Below are 23,027 nucleotides of genomic sequence, written 5' to 3' on the forward strand. Positions count from 1 at the left end.
ATGGCCGCCGCTCCCCGCCGCCGCCTCCTCCTCCTCCTGCTGCTTCTGCTCCGCGCCGCCGCCCCCCTGGGCGATAAGGTAAGCGCCGAGCCTCCCCCCGCGCCCTCCCTCCCTCCTGCCTTCCTTCCCTCCCTTCCTTCCCTCCCTCCCCTCGGGGAGCGCGGCGGGGCAGGCACGGACGGAGCGGGGTCCCACGCGCGGCCCCTCGCCCGTCCTTCCCCGCGGGTTTCAGGTTCCCGGGATCCCCGCGCTTCCCTCCCTTGCACAGGCAAGGGGGGTTTGTCGCGTGTCCCCCAGGGTGACCCCGAGGAGCAGGCTTTGCCCGCTGGCCGTGCCCGGCACTAACAAAAGGCTGATGGGGGTGTGAGGATGCACCAAGGGGGTCCCAGCATCACCAGAGGGACCACGGGGGCGCGGCGCCTTTCCCTGCCTGGGGGTTCGCCCGGAGCTGCCCACCACGTCCATCCCTCCACGTTCGTCCCCAGCAGAAGGCTGGCTCAAATTTAGGGCTGGAAACAAACAGATTTCCCCCTTCCCTGTGTCCCCCGCCACCCCCAGCACGGCTTCAGGCAGCTGCTTTAACCATGGGGTGCCTGTCCAGGCATCAGCGCCCCGCGCTGCCCTCATCTCTCCTCGGCTCCACAAAGGAGCCCTCAGCCCGGCCCTCCTCCCGGGGCACTTGTTTCACCGAGACCCTGTGCCTGTCCCGTCTCGGTCCCGAGCCCCAGCCGGGGTGAGCGGCCCCGTTCCCGTGAAATCCGCGTTCCCGGCAGAAATGCCGGCTTCGCGGGGCGCCGGCACTGCCCCTGCCTGCACGGGTCACTGCCTGCATTGTGCCTCGGCGCTCCCGCTTCCTCGAGGGGAACCCGGCCGCATTTCTTTGCTGCCTAAGGAATTCTGCTCTGCTAAAGGAAGAGGGTTTTGGGTTGTGTTTCCCACCCCCAGACTCACGGCTGGGATAAAGCAATCCCACATGAGCCGTTTCAGACACAGAGAAGACCAGACACTGCAGATTTACTGGGGATAACTCAGGTTTGAGGAGCAGCAGTGTCTCCTGTTCTGGGGTTTGTCTTAATTTTGACGCTCAAGCGTCTCACTCCCACTTTGTTTTTACCTCCCTGCACATCTGCTGCCTGTTCTGTTTACCCTGAGCTGCAGGGCTAAGCCAGAAGCTTCAGGCAGAGCAAGCCAGGTCAGGCTAAACAGATGTGAAATCCTTCATTCGGGACCGACCGGGACGGATTCCTCCATCAACACGTGTGCCCTCCTGCCCCAGCAGCTGTGTTTGCACAAGGGCATCCCCAGGTGGGAGGAGGGCTCCCCGGGATAAACACACACCAGCTCTATCCTGAAAGCTTCCCTTGCTCCCCACAGAGCACTCTGATCACAGATGATGTGCTGTGAATTGTCCCGGTGGCTGGTACTGATTGTTGTGGGTCTCTACTACAAGGCAGCAAACAAAATGCTCACTGGGGAACTAACCTGTGGTTCCTCCTGCCCTCCCGTTGTCCATATAAAACATTTTACAAAGAGCGTCAGAAAACATCAATCCACAGTTTGGGCAAGCAGCTTCCGAACCAACTTCCTTCCTAACTCCATTCAATGCCTCTGCAGAACCTGGTGATAGACGCGTCTCATGTTCACTCCCTCCTCTCCCTGCGCAGTTTTCCATCCTTTCTAGCAGCTTGCCCCAGGATAACAGCGTTGTCCTGCTTGCAGGGAATGACCTGACTTGGACCCAGTGTTCTGCAATGACGTGCAGCACTTGCCTGTGAACTTTCTGCCATGGCAGGATTATGAACAGAACTTGCTAGTTTCTCCACTGACTTCTGTTCACTGGTTTTCTAATTTGCTTTTCATCTGTGCCTCATTCCATGGCCAGATTTTTGTTACTTATCTGCTGCAATTCCACATCCTTAACAAGCTTCCATTTTCCCACAGATTACTGTTCTTCCTGATCCCTTAAAAATTATTCTGCATTGCTTGTTTCACCTCAGATACCTGCCCCCATGAAAAACTCCTCAGATACCTTATTTCAGCTTTTCTAGGGAAAATTTGGGTTTGTGTCTGCTTCCAGTATTGCATCTCTCACACAGACTATTTAGTCTACACAAATAGTGTAAAACAATGACAGGCTGAGAAATAGCTTTATACAAACCCCAACATAATTGCAACTGCTATTGTTTTTTTCTCAGGGCTCTGGTGGAGTGTATCACCACAGCTTTAGTCAGAGAATGAGATGGGGAACCCAAACCAGGGGCGTTGAACACGGTCATTCATTCCCAGATAATAATCTGCCATTCATTCCAGGCATTCAGACATCTGAAGCTACTTAGTATTTCACTAAGTGGTGTGGTTTGCTGTAGAGAGAAGCCCTTCAGTAAAGGGATTGTGGAAATTTCTGGTAGAGGACATAGAGTTAACAGCCCCAGAAAAGGTCTGGGAAGAATTTATTTCATTTTCAGCTGCTGTTTTGAGTTGTCCTACACGCTCAGACAGGGCTGAGCAGAACATTTTACGACAGCTACTGTGCCCTTCAGTGGTGGCCCAGCCCTCAAGGCTGCAGAGAGAGCTTTTCCCCCAGCTCCTCTATTAAGGAGGCATGTTTGTGGTCTCTCTTCCCAGACAGCTTTTTTTCCAGGCTCTAATGAATCTCAAGATTAGGCACAACAATAAGCAACACGGGGGACTGGTAATTGCAGCCATTCCCAGGTCTCTGGGAAAGCCAGAGCAGCTCTGAGCTCATCCAGGGCATGACAGAGAGGCAGTGGAGAATTTATTTTATCCCTTTAAACTTCAGAAAGGCCGCCTGGAAATCCGATAGGATGTCAGGCCAGGCCCACCCTTGTGTGCAGGGCTGGAGCATTTGTTGCTTGTGGCGGCCTTTGTTTGGCAGGGGGGAGAGGGGAAGCAGCTGCTGGGCCTTGGCTTGGGCAGAAAGAGCTTTCAGTAGCTTGGAGAGTGGTGTTCCTGTGACACTGGCAAGAATGGAGAGAGGCATTTTATCCTGGAAAATTCCCTGCAGGTTGGGGTTCCCAGGGCAGCCCTGCCATCGCCTCCAGCTCAGGTGTGCAGGCACAGGAATTCCTTGGTCAGCCTCAGAGAGGAAAAGCTGCAGCTCTGCAACCACCAGGTGCCAAAGCACAGGAACCTCAGGGGAATTCTTGTGGGGAGCACCTGGCTGAGCTGGAATATGGTCTGTCTGTTCTAGGGATGGAAATTCCCATCACCTAAGCAATCATGTTTCCTTTAGGCAGAGCCCTGTGCATCTCCTGTGCTCTGGTGTTTCTAGCCTGCTCCTTTTCCATGATTCTGCAGCAGAGTGCAAATTAGAACAGCTCCAGCATCTCCCATAACCAAGACAGTGCAAAACAGTTTAAAATTCAGCCCCTTTTATTTCTTCCTCTGTGAGAAGTAGGTGGGTAGGGGGGTTCATTTGTCCAGAATTCACTCTTGGGATGAGTGAATTCTGTACAAATGAGAGGCTTGGGAAACTGAAGCTAGGAGTTAATCTAATCTGGAGTCTGTCCCACAGCCCTTAATTTATTATCTAGACTTTTGGAAAATGCATATATCTTCAATTAAAAACAAGAACCATTTGTGTGCTGTGGTCAATGCAGACTTATTTCTGACAATACAATAAATTCAGCACAGATTGGAACCAGCTGCCCCAGTACCTGAAATTCCCACTCCTAGTCCAGGCCTAGGACTCTGATGCAGTCAAGCCATAAGGGACATGGCCAAGGGGACAGCTCAGCATTGTCCTTGCTTACACAAGAAAATAAATGCTCCCAGGGAAGGTCTGGCAAGGGAGCTTGGTCATGGAAAACCTGAGAGCCAAATCAATCTACTTAAAAAGTGATTGATTCCTCCAGCACGGAGAGGAAGCAGGAGCAGGGATTATGGATATGGGAGAACACTTTCTATTAAAAGAACAAATCTCCCTGACCAGCATCTTCCAATAAATCTTCATCCTGTCACTGAGGTGCAGTGCAGAGATGTGTCCTATCCTATTTCTCACAGAAAGCAGCTCACAAAGGCAGGGAAGCTGACCTCCCCCAAACCTCAGCTGTGCCCCCACATCCCTGATCTCCTTGCACCCAGGCACAGCACCCCAAGAGCAGGAACCCTGGAAAGGAGCCTGCAGCTTCTCACCATTCCACACACACAAACCCTGCCTTGTGTCTGGGGTAGATCAGCAGAGCAGATTATTTCACTTCACCTGTTCTCCTCCTGCCCCTTCTCACCTGTTGGGATCACAACATTCTCAGGGCAGGACTGCCTTGTAGGTTACAGCTACTCATGGTTTTATCTGCTGTCCAGGCAGCCCATGTGCCTCATGGAAGGGCTGAGACACCAGCTTTGGTTTTTCCTCCAGCTATGGGAGAATCAATTTTGTGCTGAGCTCTCCACTCAGCCACCAGATAAATCACTGGAATTCTCCTTCCCGACAGCTGTGAAGAGCTCTTCCACCCCAGCCTTGAAATATGTGTCACAAAGCAGCATAGGAGTGGTCAGGGGAAGATTTTAGCTGAAAATCCCTCACAGTGAGAGACTTTTGGTTGATTTCCTTTCTAAGTGTGGAAGCTGCATGGTCAGAATTTCCATTTACAGTCTGATAATACACAGCGAGACAAAAATTCTCATAGGAAATTGGTTAAGATGATAGTTTGGAAGAACAGAAAAAGGTATTTTTGAAAACATGTCTGTTTCTTTTAATTTCACTTTCCTAATGAGCAGCTCAGCTGCTGGCCACAGCATTTGGTCCCTGTCAGCTCCAGCCAGAACACTGAAGTACAACAAAGAGTTTCGTTATCTTGTTTTTGAAATCAGCCATTGCAATCACTAGAGAGCAAAGCATCAGGTGACACAGTGCTTTTCTGCAGCAGTTGGCCATCAGAAAGAGGCACTGTGCACATTTCAACCATTTAAATTACAACTTAAAACTATTTGCATAAAGCAGCTGCATCTCCTCTGCCCAGAGGCTGCTCTGCTGGCAGGCTCTGAGCAAACACAAGTTCTCAGGCAGGAATTACACCACAAAAAGAAGAGCACTTTGGCTTTATTACACCCTGAAAGAGCATAAAAGCCAAGAGACAGCCCAAGCAGTGAGCAGAGCACATTTGGAGATGAGCAAACCCTGCAGAGTTTTCTCTCCCATCCATCAGTTCTGCTTTGCAGAGGGTTGTTTACAGCAGAACCAACTAAACCCAGCATGTTTTGCTAACAGCAGCACTGATACAACTTCCCTGAGCCCTTGCTTTAAGAAAGCACACTTCACACACACTGAGTATTAATTTTTGTCCATTAATATTTAAACACTTGGCATTTTAGCTGGATGAATCCCTTCCAGTCACTGTCCTGTGTTAAACTCAGGGCTGCACTCAACACTACTCACAGCTGTGTTTCACCAAACAGCAGTTTAGTTCTTGCACAGGCAAGTTTGCCAAAGTCCCTGGGAGCTTTTAGACCATCAGACACTAAACAGGAAAATACTGCCAGGAAAAAAACCCAACTAAACCATGGAATTGCTTACCTCCTGGGAATTGTGGGGGCACAGCCAGCAGCAGCCCACTGCAAGGACCCTCCTGGGGCCAGAGGTCTGCCAAATTTAAAGGCTGAGACCCAGCAAGGTGTGCTGGGAGAGGGAGCATTCCTCCTCTGAACATACTGGGGCTCGTGGGGAGAGGCTCTACTTCTGAAGCTCCCTTGAAAATGACTGGAGGATGAGGAGCTGGATCTGAGCTGCTTCAGTCACAAAGGGAAGGTTCTTCATGGAAATGCAGCTCTGAGGATTGACACCTGTGTTCTCCCAGCTTCCCTGCATGGCCAAGACCTGCAGCTCTTCCTCTTCTCTCCTGAGCCAGGTGTGAGCTGTGCTGGGAGTGATGCTGTGGGGCCAGGCTGCAGCTGCTGTTTCTGCCACACATGTCCAGCCCTACAGCTCTTCTCCATCCCATGAGACCCCAAGGCATCCTGCTTCCCATGCAGGACTCAGTCCTGGAGGGAAGTTTTAATTTTGAGATCCTGGTGTGGCCCCACAGGGCTCAGACCCTGAGTTTGTCCCACTGCTGGTTCCTCAGGGGGCGCCCAGGTGACAGCACCTTTGGTGGTGAGGGGTGCCAGGTGCTCCAGCTAACAATGCTCTGTTTCTGTCAGGACAGCAGTGAGGCAGCAGATGGAGCTGGCAGCTGGGATGAAGAGGTCACCAAGTGGTGGGGAGAGTGGAGCTCCTGGTCCACGTGCTCGCGCTCCTGTGGAGGGGGAGTCGCGTCCCGCGAGAGGCACTGCCTCACACAGAGGTGAGCTGGGGCCGTGGCCAGGGCAGTGGGGTGCCCCAGAGCTGTGCTGTGGGGCTGAACCCCCTGGGCTTGCAGGGCCAGCCGTTCCCTCCTCTGTGGCCCCTGGGAAAGGACGGCAGCTGCTGTGTGTGGGCAGTGGGGACAGGAGGAGCACGCTGCAGTGGGCAGGTGACAGGCTGCCCATGGCACCCACTCAGCTTGGCTTATCTGATGGGGAGCAAGGGGCTGCTCCTCTCTTGGAGTCCTGAAGATGACAGAATTATGGGCTGGCTCTGTTCCTCTTCTCTTTTCCCTCACAAACCTTCACTGCCATGGCTGCTGTGGCCAGTTCCTGTGCTCAGGCTGTGGGCACACACTGCCAGACACCTTATGGGGACTTGATTTACTGCTGGCAGCAGCCAGCTCAGCCACATCTCAGCAATTTCCCCTCTTTATTCCCTGCAGAGCTGGCAAGATTTGTCCCCTCTGTCATTTATCTGGCTGTCACCTGGAAGCATCTGCATTTGTCCCCTGCAGCTGTAACAGTGCTGGGATCAGTGGGAGTGGGGAGAGCAGGGGAACTGCAGCTGCCTGAACTTCTGCTCTCCTCTGGGCTACCTTGCCACCAACTCCCCCTCCTCCTGCTGGTCCTCTGGCAGCTCTGTGCCCTGCTGCCCAGGCTGTGGCTGTTAATGAGAGCAGGCACCCTGCAGCACAGCCAGCTTTCCCTTCTGCGTGAATGCACTCCTGAGCAGAGCAACTCAGACCAGGGCCCCCAGCCTGCCCTCCCTCCTGCAGCAAAAAACTCCTTTTTGGTGAGCTGGCTGGCAGCATGGTGAAGGTACAGATGTGCTGTGGGACCTTCCCTCTGCATGTCTCTGCTGCTGCTGCTCCTCTCCAGCACCCTGGGAAAGCAGTGGGGAACAGCACAGGGAGGGAGCCTGGGGCTGTCCTGCACCCCTACAGCCAGAGCAGCCCTTCTGCCCTTTGCCTGCCTCCAGATGAGAGATTTTTCTCTCCATGTGATGCCAGCTCTATCCTTGACTTCACAGCTGGGGAGGGAAGGGCTTGCTGTGGTGTTTTAGTCCAGGGATCAAATTTAATTAAAAAAAAAAAAAAGAGAAATCCCAGCCCAAAGGTTTTTGCAGCTTTAAGGTGAATGGCTTAAGTGTGAGAGCCAGGTATGGCCACGAAATAATTTCTGCCTGAATCTGCAGGAAGTCTCTGCCTGTGAAAGGCATAGCACTTTTGAGGTCATCCTGCAAATTCAGGCTCTGCCTGTGTCATGTAAAGCACTGCTTTGGAGGGACAGCTGCTGTACCTCCAGCCAGGCCAGCCTGAATCTGCTTGTGGTGTTCTTGTAGCCTCAGTTCCCAATGCTGTTTACACATTGTCTGCTGCAGGTCTTTACACACTGCCTAAATTATTTTGCATATCATTACAGCATTGCCTTAACCTGTGCTCTCAGCCACTCTCCATATATCTGCACAGCTTTCAAGAATTATTTCTGTCTTTGCATCAGTATCTCCTGGAGAGCTCACAATGGCCAGAGTGAAAGATTCCAGTGTTGAGAAATTGCTATGGTTTTGGCTCATCACCTGTACCAAGCCTTCTCTGATCATCTGTTGGGGTGGCCAGTCCCCCTGGCTATTGCAGAGTGGATTAGTGGATTCTGTGCACAGACTCTCTGCCTGTTGCACACTGGATTCTGAAATCACCTCCCCCAGTCACTGCAAGTCCTGGGCACATCCATAGGAGGGATGGACCATCAGGTTCTGTTGTCTTTTGGTCACATCAGTCCTTCTGGAGTTCAGAGCTGAAGGACACAGGGGTGCCAATACTGCAATTGCTCCCTGTCTGCTCAACCTACCCCAAAACAAACCCAGCCTAAAGTCACATCCCCCCTTAAAGCACTGAAGATGTGTTTCAGAGGAGATGTTGGCCAGTCTAGATCCAGAAAGTTCTGGTGAAACACTTGCCTTGTTCCTCCCACTTAAGTCAGGCCTGACTCCTGTGTCATCCTCAGTGCCTGGGTATTCACAGACCTCCAGCTCATGTCAGGAAACTTCTGCTTTTCAGGCTCCAGATGCCCCAGGGAACAAACAGCACCATGTGTGTTGGTCAAGCCAAGCACTACCAACTGTGCCAGCAGCAGGTGGGAACCACTTCCAGTCCTGCCTGGTCCTTACTGGGGGTGTGGGACTCAGGGGGTCCTACTTGGGGCTGCAAAATCACCAGCACTGGGGGGGGGATTGGTCCCTCAGGATGGAGAGAAGGGATATGATCCTCTCCTGGGGTGGTGGATGGTGTGTCTGAGGATGTGGGAGATGGGCTCTGTTCTTTGGGACTGGGAGATGGGACAAAAGGATGTAAAAGCATATTTGTTGTTGGGTGAGGGGAGGGATGAAGTTTTTCCAGTGTGCTTTTCTTGCTGCTGCTTTTCCCATTGCTGGGAGGAATTTTTGCAGGGCTGTTAAATGCAGCTGTTTGAGAGGCCCTTGGCAATGAAGGCCTGGCCTTTCTGCCTCTCTTAGGGGACCTCCAAGCCCATCACCACTTCCTTCCAGGGCGGACAGGGCATTTTCATCCTGCAAGGATGGAGCAGCTGTCACAAGAATGGCTGTGAGATAGATAGGGAGCTTTTTGATTGCATTTATTCCCTCCATAGCCCTGCCCAGCCAACACAGCAAGCTTCAAGCAGCAGCAGTGCTCCAGCTTCAATGCCAAAGCCTTTGGGAAGCACTATTACCACTGGATGCCCCTCTATCCAGGTGGGTTTCATAACTTCACACCAGGGGTGAGGGTTAGAAAACACCCACAGGATCTTCTTGGGCACAGAAAAGTAAAGTCCTAGGGGACAAGGGATGGATGCTCTGGGTTGCTCTGAACAGGTTGCTCATCCATTTCCCACACAGTGACTTCACATGGGTGTCCAGTTGGCCCTTGAAGCCCAGACTGAGTTCACCTGAGATATTACCCTGTTTCTGGACTCACCTGTTTTTCCATTAGCTGCCAAGGGGACATGGAACATCTGCAGCTGCTCAGGTGAACAGGGCAGAGCTGGCCACCAGCCCACAGAGTCAGTGCCCCTCTAACAACCCTGGTTTTATTCTTTTATGTGCATTTATGTGTGGCCTGGGATCTGCTGGTGCACATTCCCATGTTGGGCACAGTGATGGCACTACAAGGGCATGGCAGGAAGAGGGTTTGCCAGCAGGAAATATTTCTGCTTGGCACAGTCCCCAGTGCAGCCTCACACTGTGACCCCTTCGCTGCTGTAAAATCCGTGGCCTTGGGGTGTCCTTGCAAGTGGCAGGAACATCCAGGGTGGCATCAAACCATCAGCAGGGACAAGGGGAAGGTCCCCCTTGAGCTGCCTGGTGACCCTGTGCCTCTGTCCCTGCAGATGACTACACCAGCATCTCCAACAAGCCCTGCGACCTGCAGTGCACCACCCGCAGTGGAGAGAGGCAGCTGATGGCCCGAGCACAGGATGGGACCTCCTGCAAGGACAGGACCTACCAAGGGGTCTGCATCAATGGGAAGTGTGAGGTGAGGCCCTGGCAGGAAGCAGTAGAGAAATTGGGATTTCACTTGCATGGCTGGACCTCCTGGTCAGCACAAAGCGAGGGGAATGGAAACAGAGGCCTCACATTGGATTCATTCATTACAACCCCCCAGAAGAGCACTCAGGGGAAGACCCTGCCCCTGTGGAGATAAGCTGGCCCAGGAAACCCTCTCTTGTTTTGTGCTTTGCAGCCAGTTGGGTGCGATGGGAGCCTGTACTCGGCCCGGACCATGGACAGATGCAGGGTGTGTGGAGGGGACGGCAGCACTTGCCACCGTGTCTCGGGCACCTTCCGAAAGGCAATCTCACAGATAGGTACTCCCTGCTACCAGTCTGGAGACTTCACCTGCTGCTTCTCACCACCAGCTGGCATGGAGGGGGACTGGCTTGAACGTGGGTAGGAGCTTTCCCAGCTGCTTGGTGGAAAGAGTTGAGGTGTGCCACCAGCCCTGCTTAAACGCCTGTGTTTTGTCCTTCTCACTTAATCATCAGAGGAGAGTGGTTTGATGTGCTCTATATTAGGCTGGTAAGGTTTCCCTTCACCTGTTTAGAATAGGAAGCAGCTGGGGATCTATTTGTTCCTATTGATTTTGGCATCTCGCCCACCTCAGATAATGTGAAGAGATCAATGAATCTTCTTTTATTTGTGCTACGTGTTCATCTGAAACCTAAGCTATGATGAGGGTCACAGCATTTTTTCAACCTGCATTTAATCTCCTGCTTTCCCCAGCCCTGTGGCTGGCACAGCTGAGGGACAGACCCCTCTGAAATAGGGCTGAGGTTCCCTGCAGCCTGGTGGCCCTGTCCTCCAACCACAGCAGGAATGGACTGTGGTATGCTCATTAGTAATTAATGAACTGTGGTTTGAGGATGTTTTGGAACAACATTTCACACTGATGTTGTTTCACTAGTTTGCCTCACTCCCTGCAAACAGCAGCCTAGAAAAGCACTCAGGCCCCTTTCCAGGGCAGGGGTAATGGTCTTACCCCTTGCAGCAGTATGGGAAAAGTTTTGGGCTCCCATTCCAGCCCTCATAATATCTTACAGAACAGACAGGACCTGCGTTTCCAGCGGGAAAGACAAACTGCCAAACCATGCAACTTTAAAAGCCTCTTATTTCCTCTCCCTTTAAAGGTCAACTTTTATGTTACTCCTGAGACAAATTCCATGGAGTCAGGAGCTGAGGGGACCTATGCTCTTTTTCCACCCTCTGTTCAGCATCAGCCCTGATCACTACTAAGCTTTTTTTCTGTGCTCTTGCCAGAAAGAGTGTGAAAGCATCCACACCCCCAAAGCCAGACTGTTTCCTTGTGCAGTTCCTTCCCGACTCCAAGCCCAGCAGTGCTCAGACTGACATCTGTAATGGTGATCTGTTAATGGGATTGCAGAGATCTGGGATGAGAGCTCACAGACTGGTGCAATGTGCATTTAGGTCCTTGGCACCCTGCTCCTGAAGGGCAGTGCTGCCTCCCTACAAACACACTCGTCCCATGAGCTGCTTTTCCCACCCAGACCTTTTTATTCTGCCCTGGGAGTCTCCTCATGCTCTGTTCTGTTCCTCAGGTTATGTGTTCATCACCAACATCCCTGCTGGTGCCACAGACATCCTCATCATCGAGCGCAGGAAAACAGAAAACATCCTGGGTGAGCACAGGAGCTGATGGGTGTGGAGACCCCAGTTCAGCTGCCTGGGAGCTGGGAGGAGGCTGTCTGCACTCCCACCTATGCTGTGAGAGAGCATTTCCTCCAGGGCAGCTACATGGGTGCTTCATCTCTCCAAAAACCAAGGCCACCACATCTCCAGTGCCAGGAGAGATCTTTGGAACCCAAGCTGGCTATGGGCAGGGCCTGGGGTTCTGTTTCTGCTGGGCTTTCCTCATTCATGGGCTCTTTGCTCTCCTTAGTGCCAGAGCTCTGCAGAATGTCCCATTTGTCTGTTTTCTCTCTCTTTGAAGCACTTGCTGATGAATCTGGACATTTCTTCTTCAACGGCAACTCTGCCATTGACAACCCTCAGAACTTCAGGGTGGCCGGCACCGTCTTCAAGTACCGGCGGCCCTCGAGCCTGAACTCGGATGGGCTGGAGTACATCATAGCTCATGGGCCCACCAACCAGTCTCTGAATGCCATGGTATGTGGGGAACCAGCCTTAGGGTTTCCTGCTTCCCTCAGATAACAGGGGTATAACCTGGTTCCCAAGCCAAACCTGGGTGTAGGTGGGTTGAGGAAGCCAGGCAGGTGGGTGGGAGCTTTCTTTTTGGATTTATGAGGATGCTGTCTTCTCTTAACAACCATCACCAAACAGATGTGGCTAGAAAAGGCTTTTGGGAAATTCATACCCTTAAAATAAAAACAGTTTTGTTTTCTTTCCCCATTTCCTCCAGTACTATAACTTTAATGGGAAAATGCCTCACATAACTTACGACTACACAGTGCCACGGACACCGCCCCTCCGAACTGCAGCCCCTGCTCTTGCCAGGCCTCTCTACCACCACCTACCAGGGACCAGCCAGAGCCATCCCATTCCAGCCAACTCCAGAGCTGCCCAGACAGACTTCAATGCCACGTGGCTCTCCCTGTCACCAGAAGACACCAGTGAACAGCTTCCTCTAAGGGAAGGGCAAGAAGATTTAGACTTTGGTCCCCCACACTTCTTCCAGACCAACTCCACTAGTCAGACCCAGGACTGGGGCTGGGAACAAAGTGAAGAGAAGGAGAAGTACGACTTTCAGATCAGACAGGTCTACCATGCAAACACAGCAGGAGAGGAAGAGGAGGAGGAAGCAGCAGCAGTTGGTGGAGAAACAGAGTTGGGTTGGTTGCTTTGTTTGTCCTTCCCCCGTTGTATTGAGTGGAAGCAGACATTCTGCAGTGGTCTTCTTGAAATCTGAGGTGCCTTTAGCATCAGGGTGAACAGGAGAGAAGGATGGTAAATAGTGGGATGGAAACTGTCAGGGAGCAGGAGGAGCTCAGGTCTGTAGGCCAGTAGCTCTGTGAGGAAAGGGGAGGCTGAGAGAGGAAGGCCACAGGGAGGAGGTGTTAGGTCATAGGTTGGACTTGATGATCTCAAAGGTCTTTTCTAATCTGGGTTCATTCTGTGGTTCTGTGATCCTGTAATATGGATTAGGCAGAGCACTCACTTGGGGCCTGAGCTTGGCAGGTAGGGCAGTGACAGCAACAGGGCCTGGCAACAGTCCAGTGATCATCACTGGACAAGTCAAATCTGAGACTTCTCTAGGAGAGCCATACAACAATTCAGGATAAGAACACATGCAGCACTGTGCCCCCAATACCAAAGGCCCAGACTGGAGCTTAAATGGGGCTCCAGAGTAGTGGGTGGACAGAGTAAGGGCTTGGCTGAGGTAATTAAAGCCTGCTGATGCTCCCTGGTAGAAATCTTTTGATTTTTAGGCTGAACACTGAATGTTTTTTGCCTAAAGTACAAGCCATCCCATATAGTTAAAGCTTGTATCTTAATTCCAGCTCTCAGGTTCAACCAAATCTCCATCAGCACAGCTGTGCCCTACAGCATGAGGAGGCCCGAGCTGTCGGAGAAGAGCCGTGGGACGTCCTCCAGGCTCCGTCTCTTCAGGCGCCTCTGCCACCGAGACCCCCACAACGCCGCCTTCTGCAGGGAGCTGCAGCCCCTGGCAGCCAGGCTGGCCCCCAGGAACGCCACGGCCAGGCTCTGGCCCCACTGGCCACAGGGCCTCCACAGAGCCCTGGCTCGCAAGAACTCGCTGGAGGAGCTGAAGGTGGAGGTGCTTGCTGGGAGCCAGGGGGAAGCAGCCAACTCCAGCACGATGGCATCTGCGCAGAGCCCTCTGCTCGGGGCCAGCCCCACCGCCAACAGCAGCCAGGCAGAGCCCCTGCGAGCCCCTGGCACTGAAAGGTGGCACCTGATTTCCTGGGCATGGTTGGCTGGGGAGGGAGGGCAAGCCAGTCCCCTGCTGTCCCTGATGTCTCCACTCACCAGTGTCTATCCATGGAAGCTGCTGTAGGTGCTTCCTCCAGACTGATTGTTACAACTGGCCCGACACAGAGCTCCTGGAATATATTTCAGGGTCCATTTAAATGGTGCTGAAGGACCTGGTGTGGCTGTAAACAAAGCCAAGAATCTACAGGATGCCACATATCCATCATGTCCCTTCCTGTCCTATTTTTCTGGGCACATAAGCTTCTGTAAACATCTGTCAGGAGACTGAGGACCAGCTTTTAAATATTTCTGACAAGGCACATATGAACTCTCCCCACTACATTATATGAGAGGAACCTTGCTTGAGCTTCTCTTTCCAACTCAAATCATGCCTCAAGGTGAGGTACAAGCTGAGGCTGAGGGCACCCCATGGTTGGCAAGCCATGATATAACAAAGACTCACTATGAATGATGCTTCCTCCTTGCTAGTTGAATTCAGGAGGTGGATCAAGGCTTTGCACTCTCTGTTCATCAGTGATTTGCCATGCCCAAGGTGGGGGAAATGGAAAGCAGAAACACTGGCTTTCTTTCCACCTTCAAAGACAGCAAGGAGGAATTTCCCTATATTTCATGTTTGCAGCAATTTTTTTCATTTTTAGCTCACACCACTTCCTTTTTCCACAGCAATGAGTTTGATGTGAGCCCCGTGGGCCACGATGACATCAGCCTGGCTGACATGTATCGCTGGAAAGTCTCAGCTTATGCCCCCTGCAGCTCCACCTGCACTTCAGGTAGGTTTGGCTTCATCAAGTGAGGTGCTTTTGGGCTGCTGAGGGAGAGAATCCTGGTGTTTCTTTATATGACAGGGAGAGTTTCAGATGCAGTGAGCACTCCAGCTGTTCAGTGCTGCTGGGAGGAGGCTCTTGGCTCTGATGGAGCACGGCTGAGGGTGTTGCTGGCCCAGCAGGTATCAGCACCTCCTATGCCATGTGTGTGCGCTACGATGGAGTGGAAGTGGATGAATCCTACTGTGACGCCCTGACCCGACCAGAACCCACCCATGAATTTTGCACAGGGAGAGACTGCCAGCCTAGGTGAGTGGGAGTGACATCAGCTGTCCACAGGAGATACCTTTCTAAGGATCACCTTCTGCTCAAGGCATACAGCCATTTTTGGGCTGAAAGGTCTCCTTAAACTAACAAGACCTCATATCCCCTTGTAAGCAAAAAGAGGGGAAGAATTTGGGACCCTGCTAAAGGCCAGCACCACATTTACTCATGAACAGACGTGATGAGCAAAGCCACAGCAGCAGCTGCTGTGTGAGGGAGCCCTGGGTGTGTAACCTGTGTTTCTGCCACCCCATGCCCCTGGTCCCCCTTACGTGGTGTTCCTTTGTGCTTCCTCTGCTCGTGGAGGTGGGAGACCAGCCGGTGGAGCGAGTGCTCGCGGACCTGCGGCGAGGGCTCCCAGTACCGCACCGTGCGCTGCTGGAAGATGCTGGCACCGGGCTTTGACAGCTCCGTGTACGATGATCTGTGCGAGGCAGCGGGGCTGGCCAGGCCCATGGAGAGGAAAGCCTGCAAGAACAAGGCCTGTGGGCCCCAGTGGGAGCTCTCCGAGTGGTCCGAGGTAGGCTTTGCTCCCAGAGCTGAGCAGCCAGGGCTGGGGGGGCTGGAGGAAGGTGGCTTGCAAGTGTTGGGTGCTGAGGAAGCCCCTGGCCAACTGCACCCTGGTTCTCCACAAAGAGTGCCTTTATCTGTAGCTGGACTTTGCAGACAAAGTCCATTGCAAAACATTTTTTCTAAGGTAACTTCTAAAGCAGGACAGTGACCAAGTGAAAGCCCTGCCAGCAAGAAGCTTCCTCTTCTGGAGGATTCAAACTGAGGGACAATTGGAAAACTACCATGGAGATACAAAAAAACTAAAAGTCCACTGCAGTCCCTTTGACTGACTGCTCTGGTTGTGGCCCAGTGACTTTAAACAGCAGTTTAGGCATCAGCCCATTGATGTGTGGGAGCTCTGAGTCCCAAAAAAAATAAGCAGCAAAGGTAGAGGTGGACACAGAGGCAGACACTTTTTTCTGTCCCTGGGGCCCTTCCCCTCCCTCCTACAGCAGCAGGAGGAAAACAGGAGGCGGCACAGCCGCTTCCCCACCTTGCTCCGTGCTGACTCTCTGTGTTCCTTGCAGTGCTCGGCGCGGTGCGGCGCGGCCGGGACCATGAAACGCGAGGTGCGCTGCTCCGTGGAAGCTCCGCTGTGCGATGAGTCCCGCAGGCCCAGCAGCGAGAGGGAGTGCACGGGCCCGCCCTGCGACCGCCGCTGGACCGCCTCCGACTGGGGCCCGGTGAGTGCGGCCGGGCCGCGGCCTGGCACCCAGCGCTGGGCTGCAGGCGGGGAGCGCCTGGGCAGACCTGCTGCACATCTCTGTCGGCTCTCCCCGGGCAGGGCCAAGCTACAGAAACTAAAATAACCCTTGGTTTTCGCTCTCCTTGCTGTGTATTTTGGTTAACTGTGAGCTGGGCTCTAGTCAATAATTTGGGAAGCTCACGGTACCTGGAGAATGGAAGAGCCTTACTACATGAACATCTGAAGCCCCTTGGGATCCAGTGCAACAGTCCCAGTGTCAGGGCTGGACTCAACTCTGCAGGCACCCCCAACCCTGCCCTGTCCAATTCCCTGCTTTCTGATGTGTCTAAATGCCTTTTGCTCTCCAAGTGCTCAGGTTCGTGTGGCGAGGGGCGCATGAGCCGCTTCATCGCGTGTCGCAACCTGGAGGGCAAGGTGATCTCCAGCTCGCAGTGTGACCCGGCCACCAAGCCCCTGGCTGTCCACCCGTGTGGAGACAAGAACTGCCCTGCACACTGGCTGGAGCAGGAGTGGGAGCAGGTAAAGCCAAGCTCTGTGTCCTCAGAGCTCCTTTCCACCCCGTATCCCACAGGATGCGGTGGGAGCTTGGTTCCCTTGGCAGAGCACGGCTGTACCTCCAGGCATGGATCTGTATCCTTGTCCCAGCTCCTTTGAGAAAGAGGGAAGGAGCAGTGAATATCCCAGCTTGTCCCTGCCATACCCTGTAAGAACCCCAAAGTTCGTGGCATTTGCTGCCTTCCCAAGGAGCTCCACGGGAGGGCAGCAATACCTTGAGGAAACTGCTCCCACCTGGCTGCTCAGTAAAGCTGTGTTCACTCACCCCCAGAGGACACGAGTTTCTCATCAGCAAAGAGAAATTCTAAACAAAACCGGCTTAGTCTCTGATAAGTAGTAGCTGGAGGTAAACCTGAACCACAACGCAGATCCTGTGCTGGAACTCACATCCAGACCATAACAGTGTACTTGCTTCAGGGATTACACTCCAGTGAACGTGGTCCAGGTGCTCTGTTCCCCTCAACACTCAGGCTCTGCACATCTTTTTACTTTTTTTCTGTTGCTCAAGGCCAAAAGACTTCATGCTTCCCAAAACATGCTGATCCAAATCCCAGAGTATCCAATGAAACACACTGAGTCAGTTGTGAGGCTTGGGCTTTTTCTTTGAAATCTTGAGCAAAACAGGGATCCACATAGCACTAAGGAAGAAGGTTTCTAGGAAATGTGGGAAGCAGCCAAGCTCTCCTCCCTCCAATCATGGCTAAGCCTCTCTTCTCACTTTGCTCCCTTTATAGCTGCTGACTGCATTCAGCTGAGCCTCCTCCAGCACCAGTAACAAGCACAGGCTGGTTAAACCTGGCGGTTCTGTAGCCCTCCCTGTGGGTCACACACAGTCCTGAAGTGCCATTTTCAGCTGTGACCTGGCTGTGAAACTCATGAGAGCTCTGAAAGACCAGCTGAGCTCTCCACCTTTGCTCATGCCAGCTTCTTTGCTGTGTTTCTCCACTGATGAGCTCTGAGCTTTCAGGATGACTAAGGGCAGCTGCAAGCCAGTTGTGCTGGCCCTGCTGTGGTGAAAAAAAGACTCAAAGCAGTGAAATCTCAAATTGGCAACTGCCTGCATGGGCATCAGGGAGCAGATCCTGCCTCCTGCTGCTTTTCCTGGTGGTGTCCTGAGGGAGAGAGCCCTCCCAGCTCAGCCTGCACAGCTCTGGGTTCAGCAGTGCTTGTCTGTGCACATCACCTGCACTGCACCACTTGGGTCCCCTTGGGCCCACAGAAAGCTTGGCAGGACTCCAAGATGTAGGTTGCTACATGCATTTGCTATCTGGATTTTCAGAGCAGAGCTACACATAAAATAAGACAGGAACAGCCTCTTGCAGTCTTAGCTCTGCTCCAGGCGCCCTGTGGTAGCTGCTCTCGAGGCCAGCCAAGGTGAGCTCAGCTGAACACTAATTACCAGCATCTGTCCCTGCTCCTGTGGCCTGGGCAGCACTTCCTCTGTCAGACTGGTGTTAGCACAGGCATTAAGCCTTCCTTCTGAGCAGAATGCCCTGTTGCCTGAAGCTGGAGCACCATTTGTCACCAGGCTGCTCTGTTCCCTCGCAGTGTGACGCCAGCTGTGGGCGAGGGGTGAAGACCCGGCTGGTGCTGTGCGTGGGCCTGGAGAACGGGCTGTACAGGGAGTACCCTGAGAAACGCTGTGAGACCTCTCCAAAGCCTGAGGAACAAGCTGTCTGCTTCAGGAGGCCGTGTTCAACGTGGTTCACCACCTCCTGGTCCCAGGTAGGGCTGGGGGTGGTGGGGAAGGGGAAGGGGGGTCCTCGGAGCCCTGGTTGGTGGAGCAGGACCTGTGCTGAGGCTCTCTGGCGGCCTGCTCTGCCAAGGATCTTAGTCTGGATGGGACCCCAAGTTCTGCTCTTCTGCAGAACAGGCAGCTTGATGAGAGACTGGCACACACAGGCTGGAGAAAATCTTGCAGCATGGGGGTTATTGCCTCAAGAAGAGCATCCACCACACTCCAAGCATTCAGGATAATAATGTCTCCTCTACTTCCAGAAGTCTATGTTTTGTCTTTTCCTCTTTCCCTTAATAGTAACTGGTGAACATTTAGGGTATGGGAAGACTGGGGAGCTGTGTCTGGCTTATAGCAGCCATTTTCTCCATTTTCTGTCACAGCATCAATGCTCCAAACAAAAATGGAGCTGCATTCAATTCTGAGCTGCAGCAAAGAGATAAAAAGCAAACTCTCTCTTGTTCTGCCCCAACCCCAACTCAGGGATGCTTTCCTCCAGCAAAAAGAAAAAGGGAGAGTAAGTTTGAGATCAGTGTGGCATCTGACCCAAACTTCCTCGAGAACAGCATCCAAAGCAGGGATTGGGAGACCTCAGTAGGGCAAAGAACTTGGGAGCTGTAGAAAACCAGAAAATGCCTCTCATGCTCTCTCTGCTGTTTCTTGACCCCGGCAGTGCAGCAAGACGTGCGGTGCTGGCGTGCGCCTGCGGGAGGTGAAATGCTACCAGGGGGAGGCGCTGGCTCAGGGCTGTGACCCCGCGGCCAAGCCAGAGGCCAGGCAGATGTGCCAACTCCAGCCCTGCCCCACGGAGGCACCAGGTACGTCCGGGAGGGCAGGGAGGTGGAGGAGCCCATGGCTTTGTCCCTGATGTCCATGCTGGGGAAGCACATCTCCTTTGTAACCCCTTCTGTGTGTGCTTCTGCTCCCCAGAAGATGCCTGTGAAGACAAAGCGACGGCCAACTGCGTGCTGGTGCTGAAGGTGAAGCTGTGCTCACACTGGTACTACAGGAAGGCCTGCTGCTGGTCCTGTCGCCTCAAGTCATCCTGAGCACTGCCAGGCCCTACTTTCCTTCCAAGTCCAGGGGCAGCAGCCCCCTCAAGCCAGACTTTCCACCTGAAGCCACCCCACTTGGCCTGATGTGGAGCCAGTCCCTGTAGAGCAGCCTGCTCAGCGAGGAAGGATTTTTATGACTTAGTCATCACTGTTCCCTCTCCACCGAGAGGGTTTTACACAAGACAAACCATCAGTGCCTAGAAAGCTACTGAGGAGTGAGTTGGGAGAGCCTGTCCCTGCTGTCACCGTGTCCAAGGGCACCAAGGCCAGCCTGCAGCAGGGCAGGGACGGCAGCATCCCTCTGCTCTGCCCTGCAGGCTTCCTACTACAAGGGCAACTGCCAAAACACACCGAAAAATTCTCACAATAAAGAGATAAACTATAAAACTGTGGATTTGGGATGCATGTGCCTAGGCCAGAGCTAAGGGAGGAGCAGGGCACACAAGAGGAGCAGGAGCAGGAAGGGTGGGGAGGAAAAACCCTTGCACCAGTAGAGCTTCCAGGCAGCACTGGATAAAGCCCTTTTGGTGTTGCCTGCCAAAAGAACAGAAACCACTTCTGGTTTGTATTTCAAAGTCCTCATTTATTTCTGACATTGAATTTGGACCCATAGCTGAGCAACAAAGACAGAGAATAGTAACAGGAGGAATCTGAAGTGGAAAAAAACCTGGGATCCCTGCCCCTACCCCATCCTGTTCTTCCACCAGCTCCCAAACCCTCTAATTCTCAGCTGCATCCCCCGTGTTTTCAGCCCTGCCAGACTCACCCATTTCCCTGTAGCCATGCCAGACCCAGGGTGTGTGTTGGCTGCAAGGCCAACCCTCATCTTGGCCATCTGGCTGCTCTGGAACTGCCTCCCCAGCCTTGGCGCCTGTTAGCCCGTGACAGGTCACGCTTAATTTGCTTGTGACGAAGATGACAGTGGAGTGGCCTTCCTTCAACCACAAGGGTGACCCCCAGAAGTGTGTTACCCCCACCCTCTGGAGGTCATGGCACTGCCATGGTGCTGGAAAGCCTTTCTGTGTGTGCCAAGAGGTAGAGTTGGATGCCGGGAGCCGCCGTGTCCATGTGCTCTGTGCCCGCCAAGGGGACGGCATCCAGAGACCACGGGGCTGTCTGGCAGGGACCATGCTGGGACACATTAACTTCTCCTGGCTCCCAGCACGATGAGACCTAGCTGAGCAGATGCTCTAGTGGCAAAGAATGGGATTTATCAAGTTAGCCAAGATTTTCTTCCAGTTACAGACCATGTTTTCAGGGAGGAGCACTGGCTAGATGGGAGGCAGGAGCTGCAGACTATTGACCAGTGGGATCCAGAGAGCTTTGCTGCTGGTAACTTTCATCTTCCCTCCTGCCTGCCCTTAGTGTCAGAGGACATTAAAACCTGCTATCACTATTTGGAGAATGGACAGAGACTCTGAAAGCAATGCAGCCAGACAGAGTCTCCAGATAATGGAAATGCAATGTCTTTTTGGGCTGGAGGTGGGGGAGATGGTGCATAACATTTGCTCAGAAGTGTGTGTAAAATGCAGGCTGGGGCAAGGTGTTTGGTTACAAGGACCATCACCATGTTTTGTGATGTTTTGGCTGCTTTCTTCAGAGAACTGCCAAGGCATGGGCAGGTCCAATGTGTACATCAGCCTGGTAAAGTGGATATTTGAGGCTGGTGCACTGTGTGCCTCTGTGCTGAGACCTACTTTTTCTGTGTGTGAGCGGGGAGGTCAAGTCCAAATCCTTTTGTGAGCAGTGGGATCATTTCTAAATTGCAGTGGTGAAAATAAAATCCCACCACTCACGTTTCTGAGCAGTCCTACCCTATATTGCAAAGGCATGGCAAGGGTTTCCTGTCACTGCCTCCAACAGCATCCGCAGGGATCACTGCTGTCCCCGTCCCTCCTCCCTGCCGTGAATGGGAAGTGCTCAGCAGAGCAGTCCTGCACTGGTTGCTATGGAAGTGCCTGGGAATGATGGAGATGTCCCTTTAGTAATTTTTCACCTAATTTGATTTATGGAGGAAGAAGAAACTTTCCCACATTCATTTTTGCAGAAAGGCAGAGTCACTGGCTGTCACTGCCGGCTGCAGTGCCTGTGAACCCACGTTCACAACATGTTCAAGACACATTCGGGTCTTGCACCCTCTTCTTCGAGAAGCAAAAGCAGGGGGACCCCAACCACCTGAACATCATTCTCCAGTGGGAGTGCCCTGCAAAGAAGGCATGAGCCAGTGGGCTCTGCTGTTGCTGTCAAAAGCAAAATCCATCCTAAAGCCAACCTTTCTCTGGCTGTCGGAGCTGTCAGGGTGGGGCTTTGAAAGCTGAAGGTGACCAAAACTGTGGTTATTTAGGAATTCAATTCTTCCCATAAGTAAAATCTTGCCATATTCATGGGTCCAAGTTAAAATTGTTCCTAAGAAAGCTTGTGAAGAGTAGAAGAGGTGGGGGCTTAGGCCGCAGAAGGACTGGCCTGTGCCTGTTAGCGTGGGTGAGCTCTTTTGCAAGGAACTTTGCCTCCCCCGGCAGTGACCTAAATTCATGTCCCGAACTTCTTCAGCACGTGCAAAGACCGAAGCAGGTGGGAGACGGTGCCCTATCTTACACTTGAACAGAAAAGCAAACTGCTAGCGGCAGCTGACGCAGCACGAGGGGAGCAGGACGACCTGGATCTTCCCTTCTTCACTTCCCCACGGCTGAGGAGTGCTGCCATGCCCTGCTGGGCACTGGGATTCACGGGGATGGCAGCTGGCCCTGGATGATCAGCCCATTGCTCCGTGTGCCATCACCTCAGCTGGCTGCATGGGGACACCGAAGGCCTCACTGGGCTCAGGGAGCCGGGGGTAATTAGATTAGGTTGTACTGTACATAGCCCTCGTTAGACAAGTCCCTTTGGGAGAGAGAGTAGATAATAATGACACTTATGATGGGTTCGGAGGTGGCCGGTTCAGCGTTGCCCTTTGAGGTCTCACTCGCCTTCTGGCCCGGCCGTGCTGGGCGCCTCAGCAGGGCCGCGCTGGCCTCGGGCTGGGCTGCGGGCTCCTCTCCTCAAAACCAAGTGAAAAGCCCCTTCCCTGGAGCGGTGCCAGCCGGGGACACCCTGTGCTAGTGGCAATGGTGACTACACCTCCGTGCTGATGGCCCGCGGGTTCGGGAAGCTGTCGCGGAGGAGGCCGTGGCGGCTCACCGTGTAGCTTTGCAGGGAGGCCATGTTGAGGGGCGGCCCCATCTCCTTGTAGCACGCGGGGGTGTAGGCCACCCTCTCGCCGCCGTTGCGCACCATGTCGGCAGTCCGGATGTAAAAGGGGGAGCCGTAGGGAGAGCACGTCGGGCAGTAGGTGTGAGCCCCGTGCTGGTTGAGCTCGCCGGGCGGCGGCGCGGGGCTGCCCTGCCCGTCCACCATGCGGGAGCTGCAGGCGTTGCACATGACGAGGTGCGAGTGCGCGGGCAGGTCGGGCTCTTCCTCCTCCTCCTCCTCCTCTTCCTCCTCCTCTTCCTCATCGGAGTCATTTTTCTTGCAGCAGTAGTACTGCAGGAGAGGGAAGGGCTTGTGTGAGGGG

At 53.3% G+C, this 23,027-nt stretch overlaps 2 protein-coding genes across 6 annotated transcripts in view; one reads left to right on the forward strand and one right to left on the reverse strand.

Moving 5' to 3' along the window:
* LOC135450931 (ADAMTS-like protein 2) lies at nucleotides 1-20,099 on the forward strand. 2 transcript variants are annotated; one of them, XM_064719599.1, is made up of 18 exons: nucleotides 1-78; nucleotides 6,160-6,302; nucleotides 8,361-8,436; nucleotides 8,950-9,052; nucleotides 9,688-9,833; nucleotides 10,041-10,164; nucleotides 11,413-11,493; nucleotides 11,805-11,980; nucleotides 12,234-12,663; nucleotides 13,333-13,741; nucleotides 14,450-14,556; nucleotides 14,733-14,859; nucleotides 15,181-15,394; nucleotides 15,954-16,109; nucleotides 16,481-16,651; nucleotides 18,236-18,412; nucleotides 19,096-19,240; nucleotides 19,353-20,099. In XM_064719599.1, exons 1-18 carry the CDS (start codon nucleotides 1-3, stop codon nucleotides 19,469-19,471), a joined length of 2,982 nt encoding a protein of 993 aa, XP_064575669.1. In that variant the 3' UTR covers nucleotides 19,472-20,099. The 2 variants fall into 2 exon arrangements, with proteins under 2 accessions (XP_064575669.1, XP_064575670.1); XM_064719600.1 differs by having other exon boundaries at nucleotides 19,356-20,099.
* LOC135450932 (protein FAM163A-like) overlaps nucleotides 19,836-23,027 on the reverse strand; it is a 17,168-nt gene continuing 13,976 nt past the window's right edge. For all 4 annotated transcript variants that reach the window (XM_064719604.1, XM_064719601.1, XM_064719605.1 and 1 more), the window contains exon 5: nucleotides 19,836-22,996. In XM_064719604.1, the coding sequence (XP_064575674.1) occupies nucleotides 22,589-22,996 (408 nt within the window). In that variant the 3' untranslated portion in view covers nucleotides 19,836-22,588. The remainder of the gene's footprint in view (nucleotides 22,997-23,027) is intronic.

This window comes from Zonotrichia leucophrys, chromosome 8, assembly GCF_028769735.1.
Source record: "Zonotrichia leucophrys gambelii isolate GWCS_2022_RI chromosome 8, RI_Zleu_2.0, whole genome shotgun sequence".
Taxonomy (NCBI): domain Eukaryota; kingdom Metazoa; phylum Chordata; class Aves; order Passeriformes; family Passerellidae; genus Zonotrichia; species Zonotrichia leucophrys.